At 37.3% G+C, this 20,286-nt stretch overlaps 1 protein-coding gene across 1 annotated transcript in view; it reads left to right on the forward strand.

Moving 5' to 3' along the window:
• The window catches only part of LOC123514151 (rho GTPase-activating protein 190-like), a 523,040-nt gene that overhangs the window by 466,548 nt on the left and 36,206 nt on the right, over positions 1-20,286 (forward strand). The window contains exon 32 of the mRNA XM_045271800.1: positions 3,109-3,237. Within this exon, the coding sequence (XP_045127735.1) occupies positions 3,109-3,237 (129 nt within the window). The remainder of the gene's footprint in view (positions 1-3,108; positions 3,238-20,286) is intronic.

Consider the following 20,286-nt stretch of genomic DNA (forward strand, 5'->3'; position numbering starts at 1 on the left):
TAACTCTTGCATTAGAGAGTTGGACAGAATAGGGATGAGAGGAAGAAGAAAGCCTTGTGCAGCGTGGCCGCAGGAGGAGGGGAGGCATGCAGTTAGCAAGATCAGTAGAACAGTTACCATGAAAATAGCGATAAAATATAGAAAGGGATGCAACATTTCGGCGTGAGAAAGAGACTGAAGACAGTTAGTCAGAGGAGGGAGTTGATGAGACGAAGAGCTTTGATTCCACCTTATCAAGCAAAGCTGTGTGACTGGAACCCCCCCAAACATGTGAAGAGTACTCCATACAGGGACGGATAAGGCCCTTATACAGAGTAAGCAGTTGGAGGGCGAGAAAACTGGCGGAGACGCCTCAGAACACCTAATTTCATAGAAGCTGTTTTAGCAAGAGATGAGATGTGAAGTTTCCAGTTAAGATTATGAGCAAAGGACAGACCGAGGATATTCATTGTGGAAGAGGGAGACAGTTGAGTGTCATTGAAGAAGAGGGGATAGTTGTCTGGAAGGTTGTGTCGAGTTGATAGATGGAGGAATTGAGTTTTTGAGGCATTGAAAACTACTAGATTTTCTCTGCCCCAATCGGAAATTTTAGAAAGATCGGAAGTCAGGCGTTCCGTGGCATCCCCACGTGATCTGTTAATTTCCTGAAGGGTTGGACGTCCCAGAAAGAATGTGGAAAGATGTATGGTGGTATCATCAGCATAGGAGAGGATAGGGCAAGAAGTTTGGTTAAGAAGGTCATTAATGAATAATAGAAAGAGAGTGGGTGACAGGACAGAACCCTGAGGAACACCACTATTAATAGGTTTAGGAGAAGAACAGTAGCCGTCTACCACAGCAGCAATAGAGCGGTCTGAAAGGAAACATGACATAAAGTTGCAGAGAGAAGGATAGAAGCCATAAGAGGGCAGTTTTGAAATCAAAGCTTTATGCCAGACTCTATCAAAAGCTTTTGATATGTCTAACACAACAGCAAAAGTTTCACCGAAATCTCTAAAAGAGGATGACCAAGACTCAGTAAGGAAAGCCAGAAGATCACCAGTAGAGCGACCTTGACGGAAGCCATACTGGCGACCAGACAGAAGATTGTGAAGTGACAGATGTTTGAGAATCTTCCTATTCAGGATAGATTCAAAACTTTAGACAAGCAAGAGATTAAAGCTATAGGACGGTAGTTTGAGGGGTTAGAACGGTCACCCTTTTAGGAACAGGCTGAATGTAGGCGAACTTCCAGCAGGAAGGAAAGGTAGAAGTCGATAGACAAAGTTGGAAGAGTTTGGCCAGGCAAGATGCAAGCACGGAAGCTCAGTTTTTGAGAACAATAGAGGGACCCCATCAGGTCCATAAGCCTTCCGAGGGTTTAGGCCAGCAAGGGCATGGAAAACATCATTACGAAGAATTTTGATTGTAGACATGAAATAGTCAGAGGGAAGAGGAGAGGAGGACAAGCCCAGAATCGTCCAAGGTGGAGTTGTGAGCAAAGGTTTGAGAAAAGAGTTCAGCTTTAGAGACAGAAGAGATGGCAGTGGTGCCATCAGGATGAAATAAAGGAGGAAAGATGAAGAAGTGAAGTTATTTGAGATGTTTTTGGCTAGATGCCAGAAGTCACGAGGAGAGTTTGAGTTTGAAAGATTTTGACATTTCCTATTTATGAAAGAGTGTTTGGCAAGTTGAAGAACAGACTTGGCATGATTCCGGGCAGAGATATAAAGTGCATGAGATTCAGGAGATGGAAGGCTCAAGTACCTTTTGTGGGCAACCTCTCTATCATGTATAGCAACAGGCTGAGTTAAACCAAGGTTTAGAAGGTTTAGGTTGAGAAAAAGAATGAGGAATGTACGCCTCCATGCCAGATACTAACACCTCTGTTATGCGTTCAGCACAAAGAGATGGGTCTCTGACACAGAAGCAATAATCATTCCAGGGAAAATTAGCATAATACCTCCTCAGGTCCCCCTAACTGGCAGAGGCAAACGCCAGAGGCACCTTCGCTTTGGGGATCCTGGAGGATTGGAAAATAGGACAAGATACAGAAATGAGATTGTGATCGGAGGAGCCCAACGGAGATGAAAGGGTGACAGCATAAGCAGAAGGGTTAGAGGTGAGGAAGAGATCAAGAATGTTGGGCGTGTCTCCAAGACGGTCAGGAATATGAGTAGGGTGTTGCACCAGTTGCTCTAGGTCATGGAGGATAGCAAAGTTGAAGGCTAGTTCACCAGGGTGGTCAGTGAAGGGAGAGGAAAGCCAAAGCTGGTGGTGAACATTGAAATCTCCAAGAATGGAAATCTCAGCAAAAGGGTAGAGGGACAGAATGTGCTCCACTTTAGAAGTTAAGTAGTCGAAGAAATTACTATAGTCAGAAGAGTTAGGGAGAGATAAACAGCACAGATGAATTTAGTTTGAGAGTGACTGTTAAGTCGTAGCCAGATGGTGGAAAATTCGGAAGACTCAAGAGCGTGGGCACGAGAGCAAGTTAAGTCGTTGCGTACATAGACGCAACATCCAGCTTTGGAATGAAAATGAGAATAGAGAAAGTAGGAGGGAACAGAGAAGGGGCTACTGTCAGTTGCCTCAGACAGCTGTGTTTCGGTGAGGAAAAGAAGATGAGGTTTAGTAGAGGAGAGGTGGTGTTCCACAGATTGAAAATTAGATCTAAGACCGCGAATGTTGCAGAAGATAATGTAGAAAAGGTTGAGGGAGGTGTCAAGGCATTTGTGGTCTTCAAGAGGAGAGGTGTCCGACCTGGGGACATTTTTTGTCTCCTCCCCAGAGGGGGACTCCGAGGCGTTTTTTATTTTGGGTCCCATTTTTCTTTTAAATTTTGATTTGGAGTGAAGGGTGTATGTGTGGTAAGTGCATATAGTTTTGTGTGAAGAAGGAGAGCTGTCTTTAGAGGGTAGGCTGTGACTACCCCCTTGAGTTGTAAGACACAAAGGGAAACATTCAACGAGATCACAACTAGCTTTAATGGAAGGTTCACAGCACCTCCTGAACTAGTGCTATTAGATCTCACTGGGAGTAAGTTATTGTTTCAGTAGATGTCTACTACCTCCTCCTGCAGATTTATGATTATATGATTTATTAACACCTTTTCTCCCTCTTCCTCAGATGGTAACGTAAACTTTGCCGAACTTGACATTCCTGTTAATGCAGCAGCAACTGCCTTGAAAGACTACCTTAAACAACTGCCACCTCTCCTGCCTCAGAGCCAGTTGATGGAACTCACCACCATTGCCAGTGAGTAAGATTTGATATATTCTGTAGCATAGCCTGGGGAAGGAAAGCAAGTGTGACACATGGGGAGGGAGCCCTAGAAAATATAGGCTGAGGACCTTACAGTTTTTCTTAGCTGCTTTAACACGTTGCCTGTGTTTGGCAGCATGGTGAGCTCTCCCGCATTGTGATACTAATAAATTGTCGCCACATCAGCGAAGCAAGAAGAGCAGAGTGCTGTATGGGAGCATATCCAAATGTACTGGCAACATCAAAGTGTTTGCCTAACGGTGGGTTGCATCACATACCGTGAAAAATCTAGGGGTTCTCTGTGATTTGGCCCACTGGTGGACATACCTTATTTGTCGATATTCAGTGCGCTTCTATACTATATTATATTTTTCCTTTCCTAAATTTGTTTATATATTTTTGTGTCTGTTTCACATATTTAAAAAATAAATATTACATGGTTTTATGGTCAACTTAGTTCAATAGAAGAGAAATATAAGATAAGATCATAAAGATGATTTCAGGAAAATTATGAAATTATGAAAAGATCAATAAAGAAAATTATTGAAGCTTATCAAGGAAAGTCCAATTGTGGTATATCAGTTTGAATCATTTGTTATAGAAAAGTTTTATGTTCTTCTGAAGAAAAATGCAAGATAAAATAGTTTTCTTACATGTATTAGAAAAAAAAGTATTTTTCAGTGTATTCTTATAGCAGATATTTTTTTTTTCAATGTGTTGTTTCTTAACTTGTGTTTTATATATATATATATATATATATATATATATATATATATATATATATATATATATATATATATATATATATATATATATATATATATATATATATATATATATATATATATATATATATATATATATATATATATATATATACAGTAAGTCCTAGTTATATGGTACATATGCTCCTGAAAGCCTTACCAAATCGAAATTACCGTATACGAACACATTATAGCATGTAATAATAGGGGATGTGTTCCAGTACGTCGAAAGTCACCCCTACAGACATGAAAATACATGAAAATAGTCATATAAAAAAAATGTGAAGTACTGCACGAAAGAAATAATAGAAAATGTTTTTATTTACCTTTCACTCGCCACGTATTCTATCAGATGATGTCCCTCCCGAGGCTAAGGGACAGTAGGTATTTCAGCCCTTACTCATAATATCCACAAAAAACACGCCGTAAGGATTTCAGTGGGAAACTCGGGAAGAGGCTGATTGTCATGGTGGCTGTGTGGCATGGTGTACAGTGGAAACAAAACACGAGCGGATACCACATCTGTGAATTTTTCTTACCGTAAATAGAATCGAGGGTAGTAATTACCAAACACCGTAATTGGGAATTTACCGGATAATGAAGTGCTGTATAAGGAGGATTTACTATATATATATATATATATATATATATATATATATATATATATATATATATATATATATATATATATATATATATGCAATTAAAAAGGAAAATGGTAGCTTTTTTTACAATTTGTCCAAATAATATCAGGAAGAATATAAAAATCAATTAAAAATCATTAAAGCTTGTAAAGGAAAGTCCAATTGTGATACCTGTTCCAATGATTTGTTACAGAAAAGTTTTATGTTCTTCTGAAGGAAAAAAATTATATATATATATATATATATATATATATATATATATATATATATATATATATATATATATATATATATATATATATATATATATATATATATATATATATATATATATATATATATATATATATATATATATATATATATATATATATATATATATATATATATTTTTTTTTTTTTTTTTTTTTTTTTACATGTATTAGGAAAAAAATATGGAAATATGAAGACTATTTTTCATATAATTTTTACTACACTACAAATGAAATAAGCTTCATATTGTTTATTAATCAGTGTTTATTATGCCCTCCTACACATATACTGTTTATTGCAATTTTACTAAACTTATAATCGATTTCCTATTAATAGCAAGATTAAAATGTGATATATATGAAAACTGTTGCACAATCCACTGGTGGGTCGCATCACAGGTAACATGTTAATAGAAGATTCATTCTAGGGTTGGAAATTAACCTAAATTATGTCATGTATATTTTGTTGTTCTTTTCATATGGTCAATATGACATTTTACACAACAGATATGTTGTTTTAAGAAAGTCTACTTACATTTGAAATGGAAATAACTCAGTGATTTGTTGAAATGTTTGAAGTCACAAGCTCAAAAGTTTTCTTCATTACCCACAAAAAGTATATAGAATATGATTGAAAGATTCTTATATATATATATATATATATATATATATATATATATATATATATATATATATATATATATATATATATTATACAGTAAGTCCTCGTTATACGGTAGTTCTTTATCCGGTAAATTCACAGTTACGGTATTTGGAAATTACTACCCTCAATTCGATATACGGTAAGAAAAATTCATAGATACAGTATCTGCTCATGTCATCCGAGAGGGCCAAGGGTGAGGGAGCAGGGGTGATGACGTCATCCACGCCACACTTCCCCGCCACTCACAGTACTGACTTTAACTTAACATAACATAACATAACATAAATAATAGGATAACAAAGGGCCACCAGGGCCCATCTAGGTTATCCTGTATCAGTCGCACAGCGACCTCGTCATCAGTACTTAAAGATACACTTACAAGTACACAATACATTATATACTAATTCTAAATATTTGGCCCATTAACAGGGCTAAGTCCTGCAGCGAAATCCTCTACAATCTGTGATCCCCATACATGGGGATCTTGTTTAACTATAGCAAATTTCTTATAAAAACTATCATGCAGCGCTATACATAATTATAAATCTAATAAATTTAAGTGCTTATCTAATGTGTTTTTAAACATTGTCAAACTAGTGCTATTTACAACCCTCTCTGGCAATGCATTCCAGAAGTCTACCACCCTATGACTAAAGAAATATTTTCTTATATCTAACCTGCAGCCTTGCTTTCTAATCTTCCTTCCATGATTTCTAGTCCTATTTCCCTCCTCTAAGGTAAAGAAAGATCTCACATCTATGTAGTTTGTATCTAAGAACATTTTGAATAACTCTATCATATCCCCTCTTATACATCTCCTCTCAAATGAAAACATGTTTAATTCCTTTAATCTATCTCTATACTCCAGGCGCTTTAATACTGGTATCATTCTAGTTGCTCTTCTCTGAACTGCTTCTAACATGTTGATATCCCGCCTATAATGGGGTGACCAGGCCTGTATGCAATACTCTAAATGGGGCCTAACATAGGAATTATATAAGCTACGCACCACTTCCTTACTTTTATAACTAACATTTCTATTTATATAACCCAGGATCCTATTTGTCCTATTTCTTGCTTCTAAACATTGCGTTGAAAATTTCATAGTCCTGTCTATCACTACTCCTAAATCCTTTCCTTCCTCTACTGCCTCTAGCCAACATCCCTCCATCTCATAGCTAAAGTTTGTGTTGTCTTTACCTAAATGCATAACCTGACACTTTTTAGAATTAAACTCCATCTGCCATCTGTCTGCCCATGCTATCAGCCTGTCCAGGTCTCGTATTCTGTAATTGTATTACTTACATGCATTACTAATTAGATGAATGAATGGAATATTAAAGGGTCTATTGTAAGCACAAATATATTCACAATAATTATGGCAAACACTAAAAGACTACTACCAGTGGCAAACCATGCAGCAACTGATGGGCCTGGCAAGCCCACCATCAGAGAATGGTGGAAGTCCTATAACATCAAGCACGCCTTAGATAACATCAAGTCATCTTGGGACAAAGTGAAGACGTCTACCATGAACTTGGCGTGGGATAAAGTATGGCCAGAATGCACGCATGACTTCCCAGGCTTCGCTGAAGATGACATCGGTGCGATCAGAAATGACATAGTAAATCTGTGCCATAGGGCTGGCTTCGATGAAGGTGATGATGATGATGATCAAGATCTTTTGGAAAGCCATGCTGAATCTCTCTCAAATGATGAATTTACAGAGCTAGACAAGGCATCACAGGAGGCAGAAAAAGAGGGAGACGAGGAAGAACCTGTGCGTGGCCTGGACATCAAAACTCTTACAGAATGTCTTGGTGGTATCGAAAAAAGCTCTGGAAACCCTGAAGGAATGTGACCCAAATCCTGCCAGGAGTAGCAAAGTGGCTCATGTTGTAGAGAAAAGTATCAAGATTTATCAAGAAGTCTATGATGAAAAAAACAAGAAAAACTAAACAGTACTCCATCTACTCGTTCTTCAAGACAGTCAGACATGCCGTCCCAGTCACAGCTGCCGACCCTGCTACAGCTGGCCCTTCTATATCTGCTTCCGACAGTGCAGACGACGACGCCTTATCCTTGTCTGCCCACTCGGCGGAAGATGAGTAAGGGCTGAAATCCATACTGGCCCATAGCCTCGAGAAGGACATCATCTGATAGAATACATGGCAATTGAAAGGTAAATAAAAACATTTTCTGTTTTTCTTTTGCACAATACTTTATTTTTCTATTTATTTTTTTAATGATTATTTTCATGTATTTTAATTTATGTAGGGATGACTTTTGACGTGCTGGAACGCATTCCCTATTATTACATGTTATAATGGGTTCGGTATACGGTAAATTCGATATGCGGTAAGGTTTTCAGGAACGCATATGTACCATATAACGAGGACTTACTGTATATATATATATATATATATATATATATATATATATATATATATATATATATATATATATATATATATATACACCGTATTTTATGGCTTAGAAGACGCACTTTTTTTCCTAAAAAAGAATATCCTGAAAAATACTATTGCATCATCCAAGACGAATGTTGTATTGTAAGACAACACCCAGCCTCAAGTGAGCTTGGACACTTGATTGATAGCGACCTGGATTTGTATGTTGAGTCATTACATTATGATGTTAGCTTAAGTACTATTTAATTCAACCTTTTATATGATGTTAACTCAGTACTTAGCTATTACAATATTTCCAATACCATAATCTTTCCTGGAGCCTACTTGGTGTCTGGAGAAAACGGGCCGCTCCCTCGTCCCATAGCAACACACATACACACGAACGCACGCACATGCCAGGTGCCTTTATACTTTTATTAATAGAACATCCAAATGACTTACTCATTCAAGCAAGAGTCAAAACTCAACTTGTGAATTATATTCACATCGATGAAGCTTGTGAAGCATGATTGCAAAATAGAATAAATACGAACTGCAGTACTGATGCGTTCAGTTTTCGCCATACAAACAAAATTGAACATTGATTACGTAATGTAAACAATATGTTCAATACGTGCCGTCATCCGCTACTAAAAACAAGAAGAAGAGAAGGACTGTTTCACTGTGTGTACGTATTTACCTATGGTGTTTTTATTTACATAGTTGTAAATTTGTGGTGAGTGCTCCAGCCAATTTGTAATGATTGCTGAAACAATAGTGTCTTGCAGACTCCTTGCTTCTTATGTTTTTGTGTTCAGTGGTCGGGTATATGGTAAATGTGTTCTTGTATGATAATGACTTTTTTTTTTTTTTTTTTTTTTTTTTCTTGGAAATTTCTTTCAAATATTAGGGTGTGTCTTCCAAGATGCAGCGTCTTGCAAGCCATAAAATATGGTGTATACAGGCAACCCCAACTTAACGAAGGTTCACACAACAAAATTTCACTACAACGAAGGTTTCATTTTACTACCATCTGCTCATTTAATGAACAACAAACTCGCTTTAACGAAGTTTTATCCAGGTAATTTTTTCCAAGTTTGAAAGCACCGCCGTATCACAGGCGCCTCTCGTGGACAACATGCGCACTAGGGCTGGGCAAGAATCGCTATTTTGGGAATCCCCGATTCCGATTCCAGAGGCTGTTGGAATTGATTCCGGAATCGATTCCACCACTCTGCCAGCAGAGCCTGCCTCCCGGGCGGCATGGGGCGCGGGACAGTGGCAGTGCGTCATGTCATACAGCATTTCTCCTCCTCCTCGTCTCGATACCGGAATCGTTTCATGGCCTTCACGGTTCCGGAATCGATTCCACCACTCTGCCAGCAGAGCCTGCCTCCCGGGCGGCGTGGGGCGCGGGACAGTGGCAGTGAGTCATGTCATACAGCATTTCTCCCCTCCTCCCTGCGTCCTCAATACCGGAATCGTTTCATGGCCCTCACGGTTCCGGAATCGCGTCATGGTCTTCTCTGCTCTTTACACTCATGATTCTGATATCATGTTGACTTAGGCTATTGGCTACAAAGTAATTAACACACACACACACACACACACACACACACAACAAAATATTATCAAATAGCCAATTTGGTTTTAGAAAAGGTCGGTCATGTGTGACAAATTTATTGAGTTTCTACTCTAGAATAGTTGATAAAGTACAAGAGAGAGAGGGATGGGTTGACTGTATTTATTTAGATCTAAAAAAAGGCTTTTGATAAAGTGCCACATGAAAGATTACTATGGAAGTTAGAGGAGACGGGTGGCTTAAAAGGAAGCACATTGAGATCGATGAAGAATTACTTGAGGGGGAGAGAAATAAGGATGATAGTTAAAGATATGAAGTCCAAGTGGAGAACAATAGACAGCGGAGTGCCACAGGGGTCAGTATTGGCACCAATACCTTTTCTCGTATATATAAATGACATGCCAGAGGGAGTGAACAGCTACATAAATCTGTTTGCGGACGATGCGAAACTGTGCAGAGTCATTAAACAAAAAGAGGATTGTGAAATACTACAGGAAGACTTAAACAAGATCTGGAAATGGAGCAAAAAATGGGAGATGGAATTCAATGTGGACAAAAGCCATGTCATGGAAATGGGAAAAAGTGAAAGACGACCAGTGGGAATCTATAAGATGGGAGATGGAGTAGAACTAGAAAAAGTAAGAAAGGAAAAGGACTTGGGAGTGACAATGGAAGAAAATAATCAACCGGTAAGCCATATTAATAGAATTTTCAGAGAGACGTATAATTTGCTAAGGAATATTGGAGTAGCATTTCACTATATGGACAAGGAAATGATGAAGAAATTGATAAGTACTAAAATAAGACCTAGATTGGAATATGCAGGAGTTGTGTGGACTCCCCATAAAAAGAAACACATAAGAAAATTAGAGACTACAAAAAATGGCTACAAGAATGGTTCCAGAATTTAAAAGGGATGGCATATGAGGAGAGACTAAAGGCAATGGATCTACCAACCTTGGAGCAGAGAAGAGAGAGAGGGGATCTGATACAAGTTTATAAATTGATTAACGGAATGGATCAAGTGGATAATGAGAAACTGATCCTGAGAGAAGAATATGACTTTAGAAGCACAAGATCGCATAGTAAGAAATTAAGGAAGGGACGATGTCTGAGAGATGTTTAAAAAATTAGTTTCCCGCAAAGATGTGTTGAGACTTGGAACAGTTTGAGTGAGGAAGTGGTGTCAGCAAAGAGTGTACATAGTTTTAAAGAAAAATTGGATAAGTGTAGATATGGAGACGGGGCCACACGAGCATAAAGCCCAGGCCCTGTAAAACTACAACTAGGTAAATACACGCCTGGTAGCTCAGTGGTTAGAGCGCTGGCTTCACAAGCCAGAGGACCGGGGTTCAATTCCTCGGCCGGGTGGAGATATTTGAATGTGTCTCCTTTCACGTGTAGCCCCTGTTCACCTAGCAGTGAGTAGGTACGGGATGTAAATCGAGGAGTTGTGACCTTGTTGTCCCAGTGTGTGGTGTGTGCCTGGTCTCAGGCCTATCCGAAGATCGGAAACAATGAGCTCTGAGCTCGTTCCATAGGGTAACGTCTGGCTGTCTTGTCAGAGACTGCAGCAGATCAAACAGTGAAACACATATAGGCTACATAAATCACCTTATATATTAAAAAGATAGCAAATAAACAACTGCTTGAGGTATATGACATTTATTATGATAGTATTGCATCATACATGTTCTATACTGCAATATTACAAAAACATCTATGTATATAATCACAGCCCACACATAATCACAGTTCCGTATCACAGAATGAAAGGGAGATTCCTTTTAAAATAAAATATAAAACAAAAATTATATATATATATATATATATATATATATATATATATATATATATATATATATATATATATATATATATATATATATAACAAGGACTGGTAAAAAAATACATTGTATTCTTAAAGTGACTATGGTAGGACTAGCAGCTACATTCATAAATATAAATTCCTTTAGTTCAATCTATCCCTTCAATGAAATTAAAAAGAAATTGCTGTCATTAAGCGTGACTAGTAGTCCATTCCTGTTATTCAGGAGAAGCATTTTATTTTATTGATTTATTTTAAGTTCTTGTTGAGGAAAAGAATCATGTTTACATTTTTGTCTTTGAGAGTGCTTAGCCTTTGTGATATTAATTCTCCTGCTTTGGAGAAGAGCCTCTCAAATGGCACCGACGTTGCTGGTACACATAAGATTCTTTTTGCAACTTTTGAGAGGTTTGGAAATATGGGTGCCTTTTTCTTCCACCACGAAAGGGGATCTTCAATTCTGGAAATTCTTGGCTCCTCAAAATATCGCCTCAATTCTAGTATTGCCTCAGAAGATGGATTCGAGACTGTCTGTGAGATCTTTTCTGCTTTAGCATCAAAGGTATTCCAAAGAGATTTTTTCTCTGATTTCATTGTTGATTCAGGGAGGCTCAGCACTGAAGGTGCCACAGAACTTTCTGATCTTTCATTTGTGTTCAGAGAGTGCAATATGCTTATTAAACACTCTTCTGTGACCTTGATGTTAGAAGCATCTGAGAAGGGTAATTTCTTAAATCTGGGGTCTAAAATGGTTGACGCCCCAATATAGAAGATTCCTTCCATAACGGCAAATCTCCGATTTAGCTGTTTTTTGAGTTCCTCACATAACTGAACATCCACGTCGTCATCAATCACTTGCAGAGAGTCTTGCAGCCCTCTTACAATTGGAAGGACCTTGGAGAGTGATGTAAACTTTTCTCCTGATATTTCTTTAGTCGCTTCATCGAAGTATTCCAGGAGAAGTATGACTTTTTTTATGAGACTAAGCTCATCATTACTGAGATACAAATAATTTTTTCCAAGCAAGCAAAGAGTACTGGTGACAAGATTACTTTGCTGCACGAAGCGTTCCAGCATATGATAGGTAGAATTCCACCTTGTCTCTACATCTTGAATAAGTTTCTTAACTGGAACATTGTGTTGTACTTGAAGCTGGCTAAGTTTGTCAGTTGCTTTGACACTATGGTGGAAAAAGGTGACAATTTGTTTTACTTTCTCTTTTACTATTTGTAAATCCCTTGTATTTTTCAGTGAATCTTGTACTACTAAATTTACTGTATGTGCAAAGCATGGAAGATTGCGTAGTTTCATATGTGATTGGATTGCTGAGGTCATGTTAGCAGCATTATCAGTAACTATACAACATATCTTATTTAGAATTTTCCATCTATTGCATATGGTAGTAAGTTCCTTTGCAATATTCATTGCTGTATGATTTTTTGTCATCCTTGCTGTTTCTAAAACAACTGATCTGATCTTATAGTCTGAAGAAATGAAGTGTGCCGTGACCGTGATAAACCCTTGTGTTTGTCTGGAGGTCCAAATGTCGGTTGTTAATGCAAGGTCCTCAATATTCTCAAGTTCCTCGCTAATTTTGGCTACTTCTTGTTCGTACAGATTAGGTAAGAGAGTCCTCATCAATAGGAGCGTTCGCGTTAGGTGAATGCTTAGTACATACCACCAGAATCTTCATTTCAGATTAAAAAATCACTTTATGGGCAATCATATAGAATCCTTTCTGCTAGTGTTTTCATTGATTAAGATAAGGAAATAATTCGATCATACATTTTTCGTTAAAAAATCATAGATTGAGTTTCCATTAAGAATTTCAACCAAAGCTTGTGACGATCCATCAAATATATATTATTTGAATGAAGGCTAAGAAATGCACATATTTTACCGTATATATATATATATATATATATATATATATATATATATATATATATATATATATATATATATATATATAGTTTCCTTGATTTTTAAATGTATTTAAAAGCACTATGAAGTACTCTTACACGAATTAAAAAGAGAAAAAAGTGTATTGAAATTTGTTGCCTGCAGTACGACATTTTCGACGACCAAAACAAACACGGGTGTTTGGCTGCTCCTCAGACCTCCAAGTAGAGCCAGCTTTCTTTTTATCATAACGAGGACACTCAAGCATGGAGAAGGACATAAAGAAGTGGACGGTGGCTAGTCTCAAGCATTACTTGAAGGCATGGGCAATACCACACTCGGGATATTCAAAAGATGCCCTTGTGCACATGGTGGAGAAGGCTACTAATAACCTGCAGCTGACCAGCATCACAGAAGATAATGATGGAGAAGAAACCAACATAAGGAGGAGGACAGTAGAAGTAAATGGGACGTGCATAACTTTTCCTGATCCATATACACTGACTTAATGGGACACTAATCTCATAACATTACCACCTGTGACATCAGCACAATGCCTCAAATATGTACTCTCCAAAATGAGGTGGACATCAGAACGTGCTATAGCGTATGAGAAGGAGAGAGGATACCAACTATTTCTGGATAAGCATGTTACTGATGTCATTCTGAAGCATGGGTTTTTGAGGGTCGACCGGTCAACTCGAGTCCTTGTTGATTTCGGCGGATCGCGATTCGGAAACAAAGTATTGTTTCTCTATTTTATTACACAAACAATTTCTAAACAACGTAAATGAAATATAAATTAACATAAAGTTTACATGAATCAAATGCATTACTTTTTGTCGAAAAGAAATGCTTACGGATTAAGTTAAGAATATAATGCAAAACTACTGGTACGGCTAATGGCGTTTTCGGCGATCTGGTGCACCGCATTGGTTCGTATGCCTGGCAGGATGTTTTCAGAATAAAGAAACCACTCTGAGTAGAAATATAATACATGTCAATTGTATCTCATATTTTCTTGTATTATTGCTACATAGACTACTCACTATTAATGCATCCCCCAATTTTTTACGTTCCTTATAATGATGTGGGAAGCAAATACGTGTACTATGGATTTCACTTTATATATGGCATATTAGTGCATCACATGCGTTTTGATATATATAAACTACTTCTTTGAGTTATTTGATATGTTATAAAATTGCTTTCTTGACTAAGAGATTGCATCATACGTAGTATTAATTAAATAAAAAGTAAATAGCCACCTATGATGCCCGCAAAGGAAAACAGAAAATGACTCATTGGTAACTGAATCGCCTTAACGCGAACGCTCCTATTCACGGCGACTAGGTAGCTTGTAGCGAGGGTTGAGGCCATGGACAAAGTCCTTAAATCCCTTATCTTCAGTTATAGACATTGGCTGAAGATCTTTAACTACTATTTTTGCAAGAAGATCGAGTTGATTTTTTTTTTATAGAGTCATTTCTGTAAGCCTGCGTTCTGTCTATTGTCTGCATTAAAGTTGGTTGCAAAGTAGCAGTTGATGTTCCAGGCAACCTCTCACACTCACTCTCAGACTTGTATGAGATAGTGACAGGGATGGAGTCCTCCTGCATCTGCTTGAACTCATTCGGATGTTTTGTTCTCAAATGTTTGGTCATGTTTGAAGTATTTCCACAGTATTTCAAAGAATCCTTACAAATGAGGCAAACAGTAATGTTAGGCATTGTTTTCTCCATGTATGTCCATACTGGAGCTTTTTTACATCTCTTTGGAGTGGTACCTCGAGATACAAAATTAATTTGTTCCAGAGTGGCTTTCGTATCATAATTTTTTTTGTATAATGAGTCGCATTTTACATGTAAATCACCTAATTCATTCCAAGCCCTACAAAAACACCACATTAAATTTTATTATAAGGGTAAAAACAGAATGTAATAAGAGCCAAATACATTTGAATCATTCATTATACTTACCTAACCGTTAATACCTGTAAATGAAGTAGATAATAGAACATAATGCAATAATAGATGAAAAATAATAATACGAAAATGTGGAACCTTACCTTTCGAGTGAGATAATGTCCGAAAGCAAAAGTGGCGGCAGAGGAGGAGGGCAAACAGCAGAAAATATAGAAAATGGCATGAAACATTAACACTTAACTTTACGAAACACTTAAAATTATTTTTTTTTTTTTTCAGTATCTAAATTTCATCAATTAACACAAAACTTAAATTAATTTTTCTTATTCCAGTTTCTAATTTTCATCAGATTCTTCTTCCATTCTCTGTTTTTTCAGATCACTTTGACCTTTACCTTGACTCACTAATGGCCTCTTTGAAAAATAATGATCCAAGGAACTTTGTTTCTGCGTACATTTCAATATGTCCCCGAAATGACTCCAGCAAATGTCATTAAACTGTGCAAGACGACGACCTGTATGAACCTTTTCAGGGTGTTTCTTTTCTATGAATTCTGCCACTTTATGATACAAAGATAGCATCTCCATAATTTCTGCCATTGTCGTAGTCGTATCTCTGTCCTCCTCACCAGAAAAGAACTGTTCCTGGCCTCCAACTCCTTCAGGTCATCCGTCATAAGCTCCTGTTTGTGTTCCTCGAGAAGCTCATTAATTTCCTCCTCATTGACGACCATCCCCATTGACCTTCAGAATGAAACAATTTTCTCAACCTGAGGTTGAGGAACAACTTCAGGAGCGCCAATGGCTTCGCCTTCTTCAAATCCCTCAAAGTCTCGTGTGGAGACAGCATCAGGCCACAGCTTCTTCCACGAAGAGTTCAAGGTGCACCTCGAAACCCTCCTTCCAAGCTTGATCGATGAGCCTGAGGCATATCACAATATTGAAATGTTTCTTCCAAAATTCACGGAGGGTGAGGTTGGTGGCGTCAGTGATTTCAAAACATCTCTTGAAGAGTTGTTTCTTATACAGCTTCTTGAAATTAGAAATCATTTGCTGGTCCATGGGCTGGAGGAGAGGGGTAGTGTTAGATGGAAGGAAGAGAACCTTGATAAAGGAATATTCTTAGAGAATATCATCTTCAAGGCCAGGAGGGTGAGCAGGGGCATTGTCTAACACCAGCAGACATTTCAGAGGAAGGTAGTGGTTTTTTTCAAGATATTTTTTCACAGTCGGACCGAAAGTGAGGTCCATCCACTCTACAAAAAACTGCCTCGTTACCCAGACTTTTGCAGTAGCCCTACACATCACTGGAAGCTTCTCCTTTAGCACTTTGTGGGACTTGAAGGCTCGAGGATTCTCCGAATGATACACTAGTAGGGGCTTAACCTTACAATCACCACTGGCATTGCCACAGAGAGCAAGGGTAAGCTTGTGTTTCATGGGCTTATGCCCTGAAGATGTTTATCGTGCATCAGCACCTGTCCTGAAGGTGAAGCACCTCTGTGCTGTGATTAGCTGTGATGACAATATGGCGGCACAAACAAACATCTCGCAGAATCTCGTGATTCCCTAGATTGGCCATACCAATTATCAAAAATAATTGCCTATGGCTAAAAGAAAGGAAAATCAAACATTTTGATGATAGAACCAGTTGTGGTGAATGAAGGAAGAAACAATGATTCTATCCAGAACTCCAGGTCTCCTCTTTCTCTCCTCTGTTGCAATGTTGGAAGTTTTAATCTCTTTAATCTGTCCTCATAGGTTAGGTTTGTCAAACTTGGAACCATTTTGGTTGCAGCGCTTTGAATCCTTGCTATCTTTCTTATGTCTTTCTTATTATGTGGGGACCATATAAGTGCAGCATATTCTAGTTTATGTCAAATCATATATTCTATTAGTTTTTTCATCATCTCTTCACCTACATAGGTAAATGCCCAATTTATTTTTCTTATTAACTCATATGTTTCCCCAACTATGTTGTTGATGTGTTTTTCCAGTGATAAATTGTCATTTATTGTAATACCCAGTTCTTTCTCCTCTTGTTTTCTGAATTTCTACCCCTCTCATAGTGTAAGAGCTCGTCTATATTCTATTGCTTTTCCCTAGTTCCATCACTGCACTTTTTTGCTTTAAATTTAATTTCCCATTTCTTGCTCCACTTGTGTATCTTATTCAAATCTTTCTGTAGCATTTCCCAATCTATGTCATTTTCCACTCGTTTCAGTAACTTTGCATTATCTGTAAATAAGCATATATAACTGTCCACCTCATCAGCCATATCATTAAGATACACTATGAACATTACAGGGACCAGAATCGTTCCTTGTGGAACTCCACTTATAACTCTGCATCATTTTGATTCTTCACCTTTTATGTGTTTCCGTGTATTTACATGTTGTATTGTACAGGATTCGAGCGGGGCTCTTAGCGTCCTGTTTCTATGTCTCCATTTATCCAATTTTTCTTTAAAAGTTATGCATAATATGTGCTGTAACAACTTCATCACTCAATGCATTCCACTTTTCCACTGTTCTATCTCGAAAACTGTATTTTACAATATCCTTCACACACTGCCTCATCTTAACCCCTTCCTGGTGGAGGATCTATATATAGACATTTCGAAAACGGGAGTTCTTGTCGGATTGTCTATATATAGACACTTGTTCTTATTTTACTGCACTAAGTTGTAGCGTCATCTATATATAGACGATTGATTACAAGTAACAAAATTCATAAAATAAATAATTATTTGGTATCTCAACTACCCAAACACTGGTCAAAATGGCCTTTCAAGGCCGGTCACTGCCTGTGCTTTGTTGATGGTGGATTTGCTACGCACTTAAGCTAATACTGAAAATTTTTGCATCATTTCCACTTTTCTTATCATAGCCTATCATGTCAAAGAGAAAGAACTGTACCACATGCCAGCAACATTGCCTAAAAATGAACAGGTTCAAAACAAATACGTATGTGAAAAAAATGCAAAGAAAAGTGGAAGTAGATTACATCCAGGTCACAAGTTCTGGATGTGAGTAACTAAAACACTCATACAAATATATTGACATATATTATCACCAATCAAACACAAACAACACTTACATAGAGATTCAATTGTTTGTTCAGGTTTGTGGCAGAGTCTATATATAGATGTCAGTCTAGAGTACCCATTTGCTGGGAAACTATATATATATAGACATATGGATGAAAGTCAGTAGCGTCTATATATAGTCGATTTTTTGTTTGGTAGTTCACTCATCTGCCCTGCCGCCAGGAAAGGGTTAATCTTCTTCATATGTCCTATTGTCCTTCTAGCTTCTGTCACCAGTACCAGATCTTCCTTGCCTATTTTTTCAATGCCATTTACTATTTTATGCATTGTTATTAGATCTTCTCATTCTCTTCTATCTTATAAGGATGGCAGTCCCATTTCCTTCAGCCTTTCTTCATATGTTAGGTCCTTTAGTTCCAGCACCATCTTTTTAGTTATCTTCTGGATCCGTTCTAATCTTACATCTTTTAGAGCCCGGTGACCACGCCACTGCTGCATATTCCAGCTTAGGATGTATCATGTTCATGATAATTTTTTCATCATATCTTTGTCTTTAGTTTCATTACATGACATTTCTTGGCAATGAATTCTTATTTCCATTTATTACTCCATTCGTAGATTTTGTTTTTACCTTCCTGCAGTAGCAAACAGTCTTCTCAGATTTTGATTACTCTTAGCAATCTTGCATCATCAGCAAACAAATTAATATAACTGTTTACCCCATTTTGAATATCATTTACATATAGTACCTGGAACATAATGTGTGCTAACACTGACCCTTGTGGTACTTCACTTGTTACTTTACTAGATGACTATATATCTCTGATCACAGTTCTCATCTCTCTGTCCTTCAAATAATCCCTTATCCAATCTAACGAAGTTCCTTGCAGTCTTTCTATGCTCTCTAACTTCCAAAGTAGTCTGCCGTAAGGGATTTTATCAAAAACCTTTTTTTTCATGTTCAGGTATACTGTGTCCATCCATCCATCTCTGCTCTCCAGTCCTTTTATTACTATTGAGTAGAAACTTAATAAGTTTGACACACATGACCATCCTATCCTGAACCCAAATTGTCTGTTCGATATAACTTGTTCTCCTTCCAGATATTTAACCCATTTTTCTTTGATAACAATTTCACATATTTTGCCCACAACACTTGTAAGTGACACCGGTCTGTAATTTGATGGCTCAGTTGAGTTTCTTCCTTTGAATATTGGGAATATGTTGGCTCTCATCCATTCCAGTGGTACTCTCCCTTCTTTTAATGAACTTATAATCATTTCTTAAATTGGATCTAACAGCTGCTCTTTACATTCTTTTAACAACCAGCTTAATACACCATCCAGCCCCTTTGCTTTTCTGACATCTAAATTTTCTAATAATCTTCTAATGTCCTCTTTGTGCACTGTGATTTTCTGCAATCCTTGGCAATACAATGTCCTATTTTGTTCTGTAAAATCCTCTTCTACAGTGAACATAGTTTTGAAGCTCTCATTCATTATTTCACACATTTCCTTTTCTGTTTGGTAAGTCTTCCCTCCTTTAATTAGTTTTTCTATTGTTTCCTTATTCTTCATCTTACCATTTATAAATTTGTAAAAATGCTTGGGTTTATCTTCACTTTTACGCACCACATCTTTCTCAAAGTTTCTTTCTTCTTCTCTCCGTACTCTAATATATTCATTTCTCGCATCCCAATACTACCATCTGTTATTGTCCTTTTTCTGTTTTATGAGTTTCTTCCAAGCTTTATCTTTTGTCTCTTTAGTTTATGTGCATCTAGCATTGTATCAAGCATGTATATTTTTCTTTATAAAAAGGTACATATTTCTTTACTCCTTCATTATATTTATGTATGAATATTTCATATTTCCCTTGTAATGTTCTTCTGTACATAAAGTTTCTCCATTCAATATCAGCAAAAAAATTATTAATTTTTCAAAATCAGTTCTTGCATAGTTTAATATCCCTTTTTGTAGTCATCTCTGTATCTTATCCCATCCTCCTGTATTTCCAACTCTAATGTC

Source organism: Portunus trituberculatus, chromosome 37, assembly GCF_017591435.1.
Source record: "Portunus trituberculatus isolate SZX2019 chromosome 37, ASM1759143v1, whole genome shotgun sequence".
In the NCBI taxonomy this organism is placed as follows: domain Eukaryota; kingdom Metazoa; phylum Arthropoda; class Malacostraca; order Decapoda; family Portunidae; genus Portunus; species Portunus trituberculatus.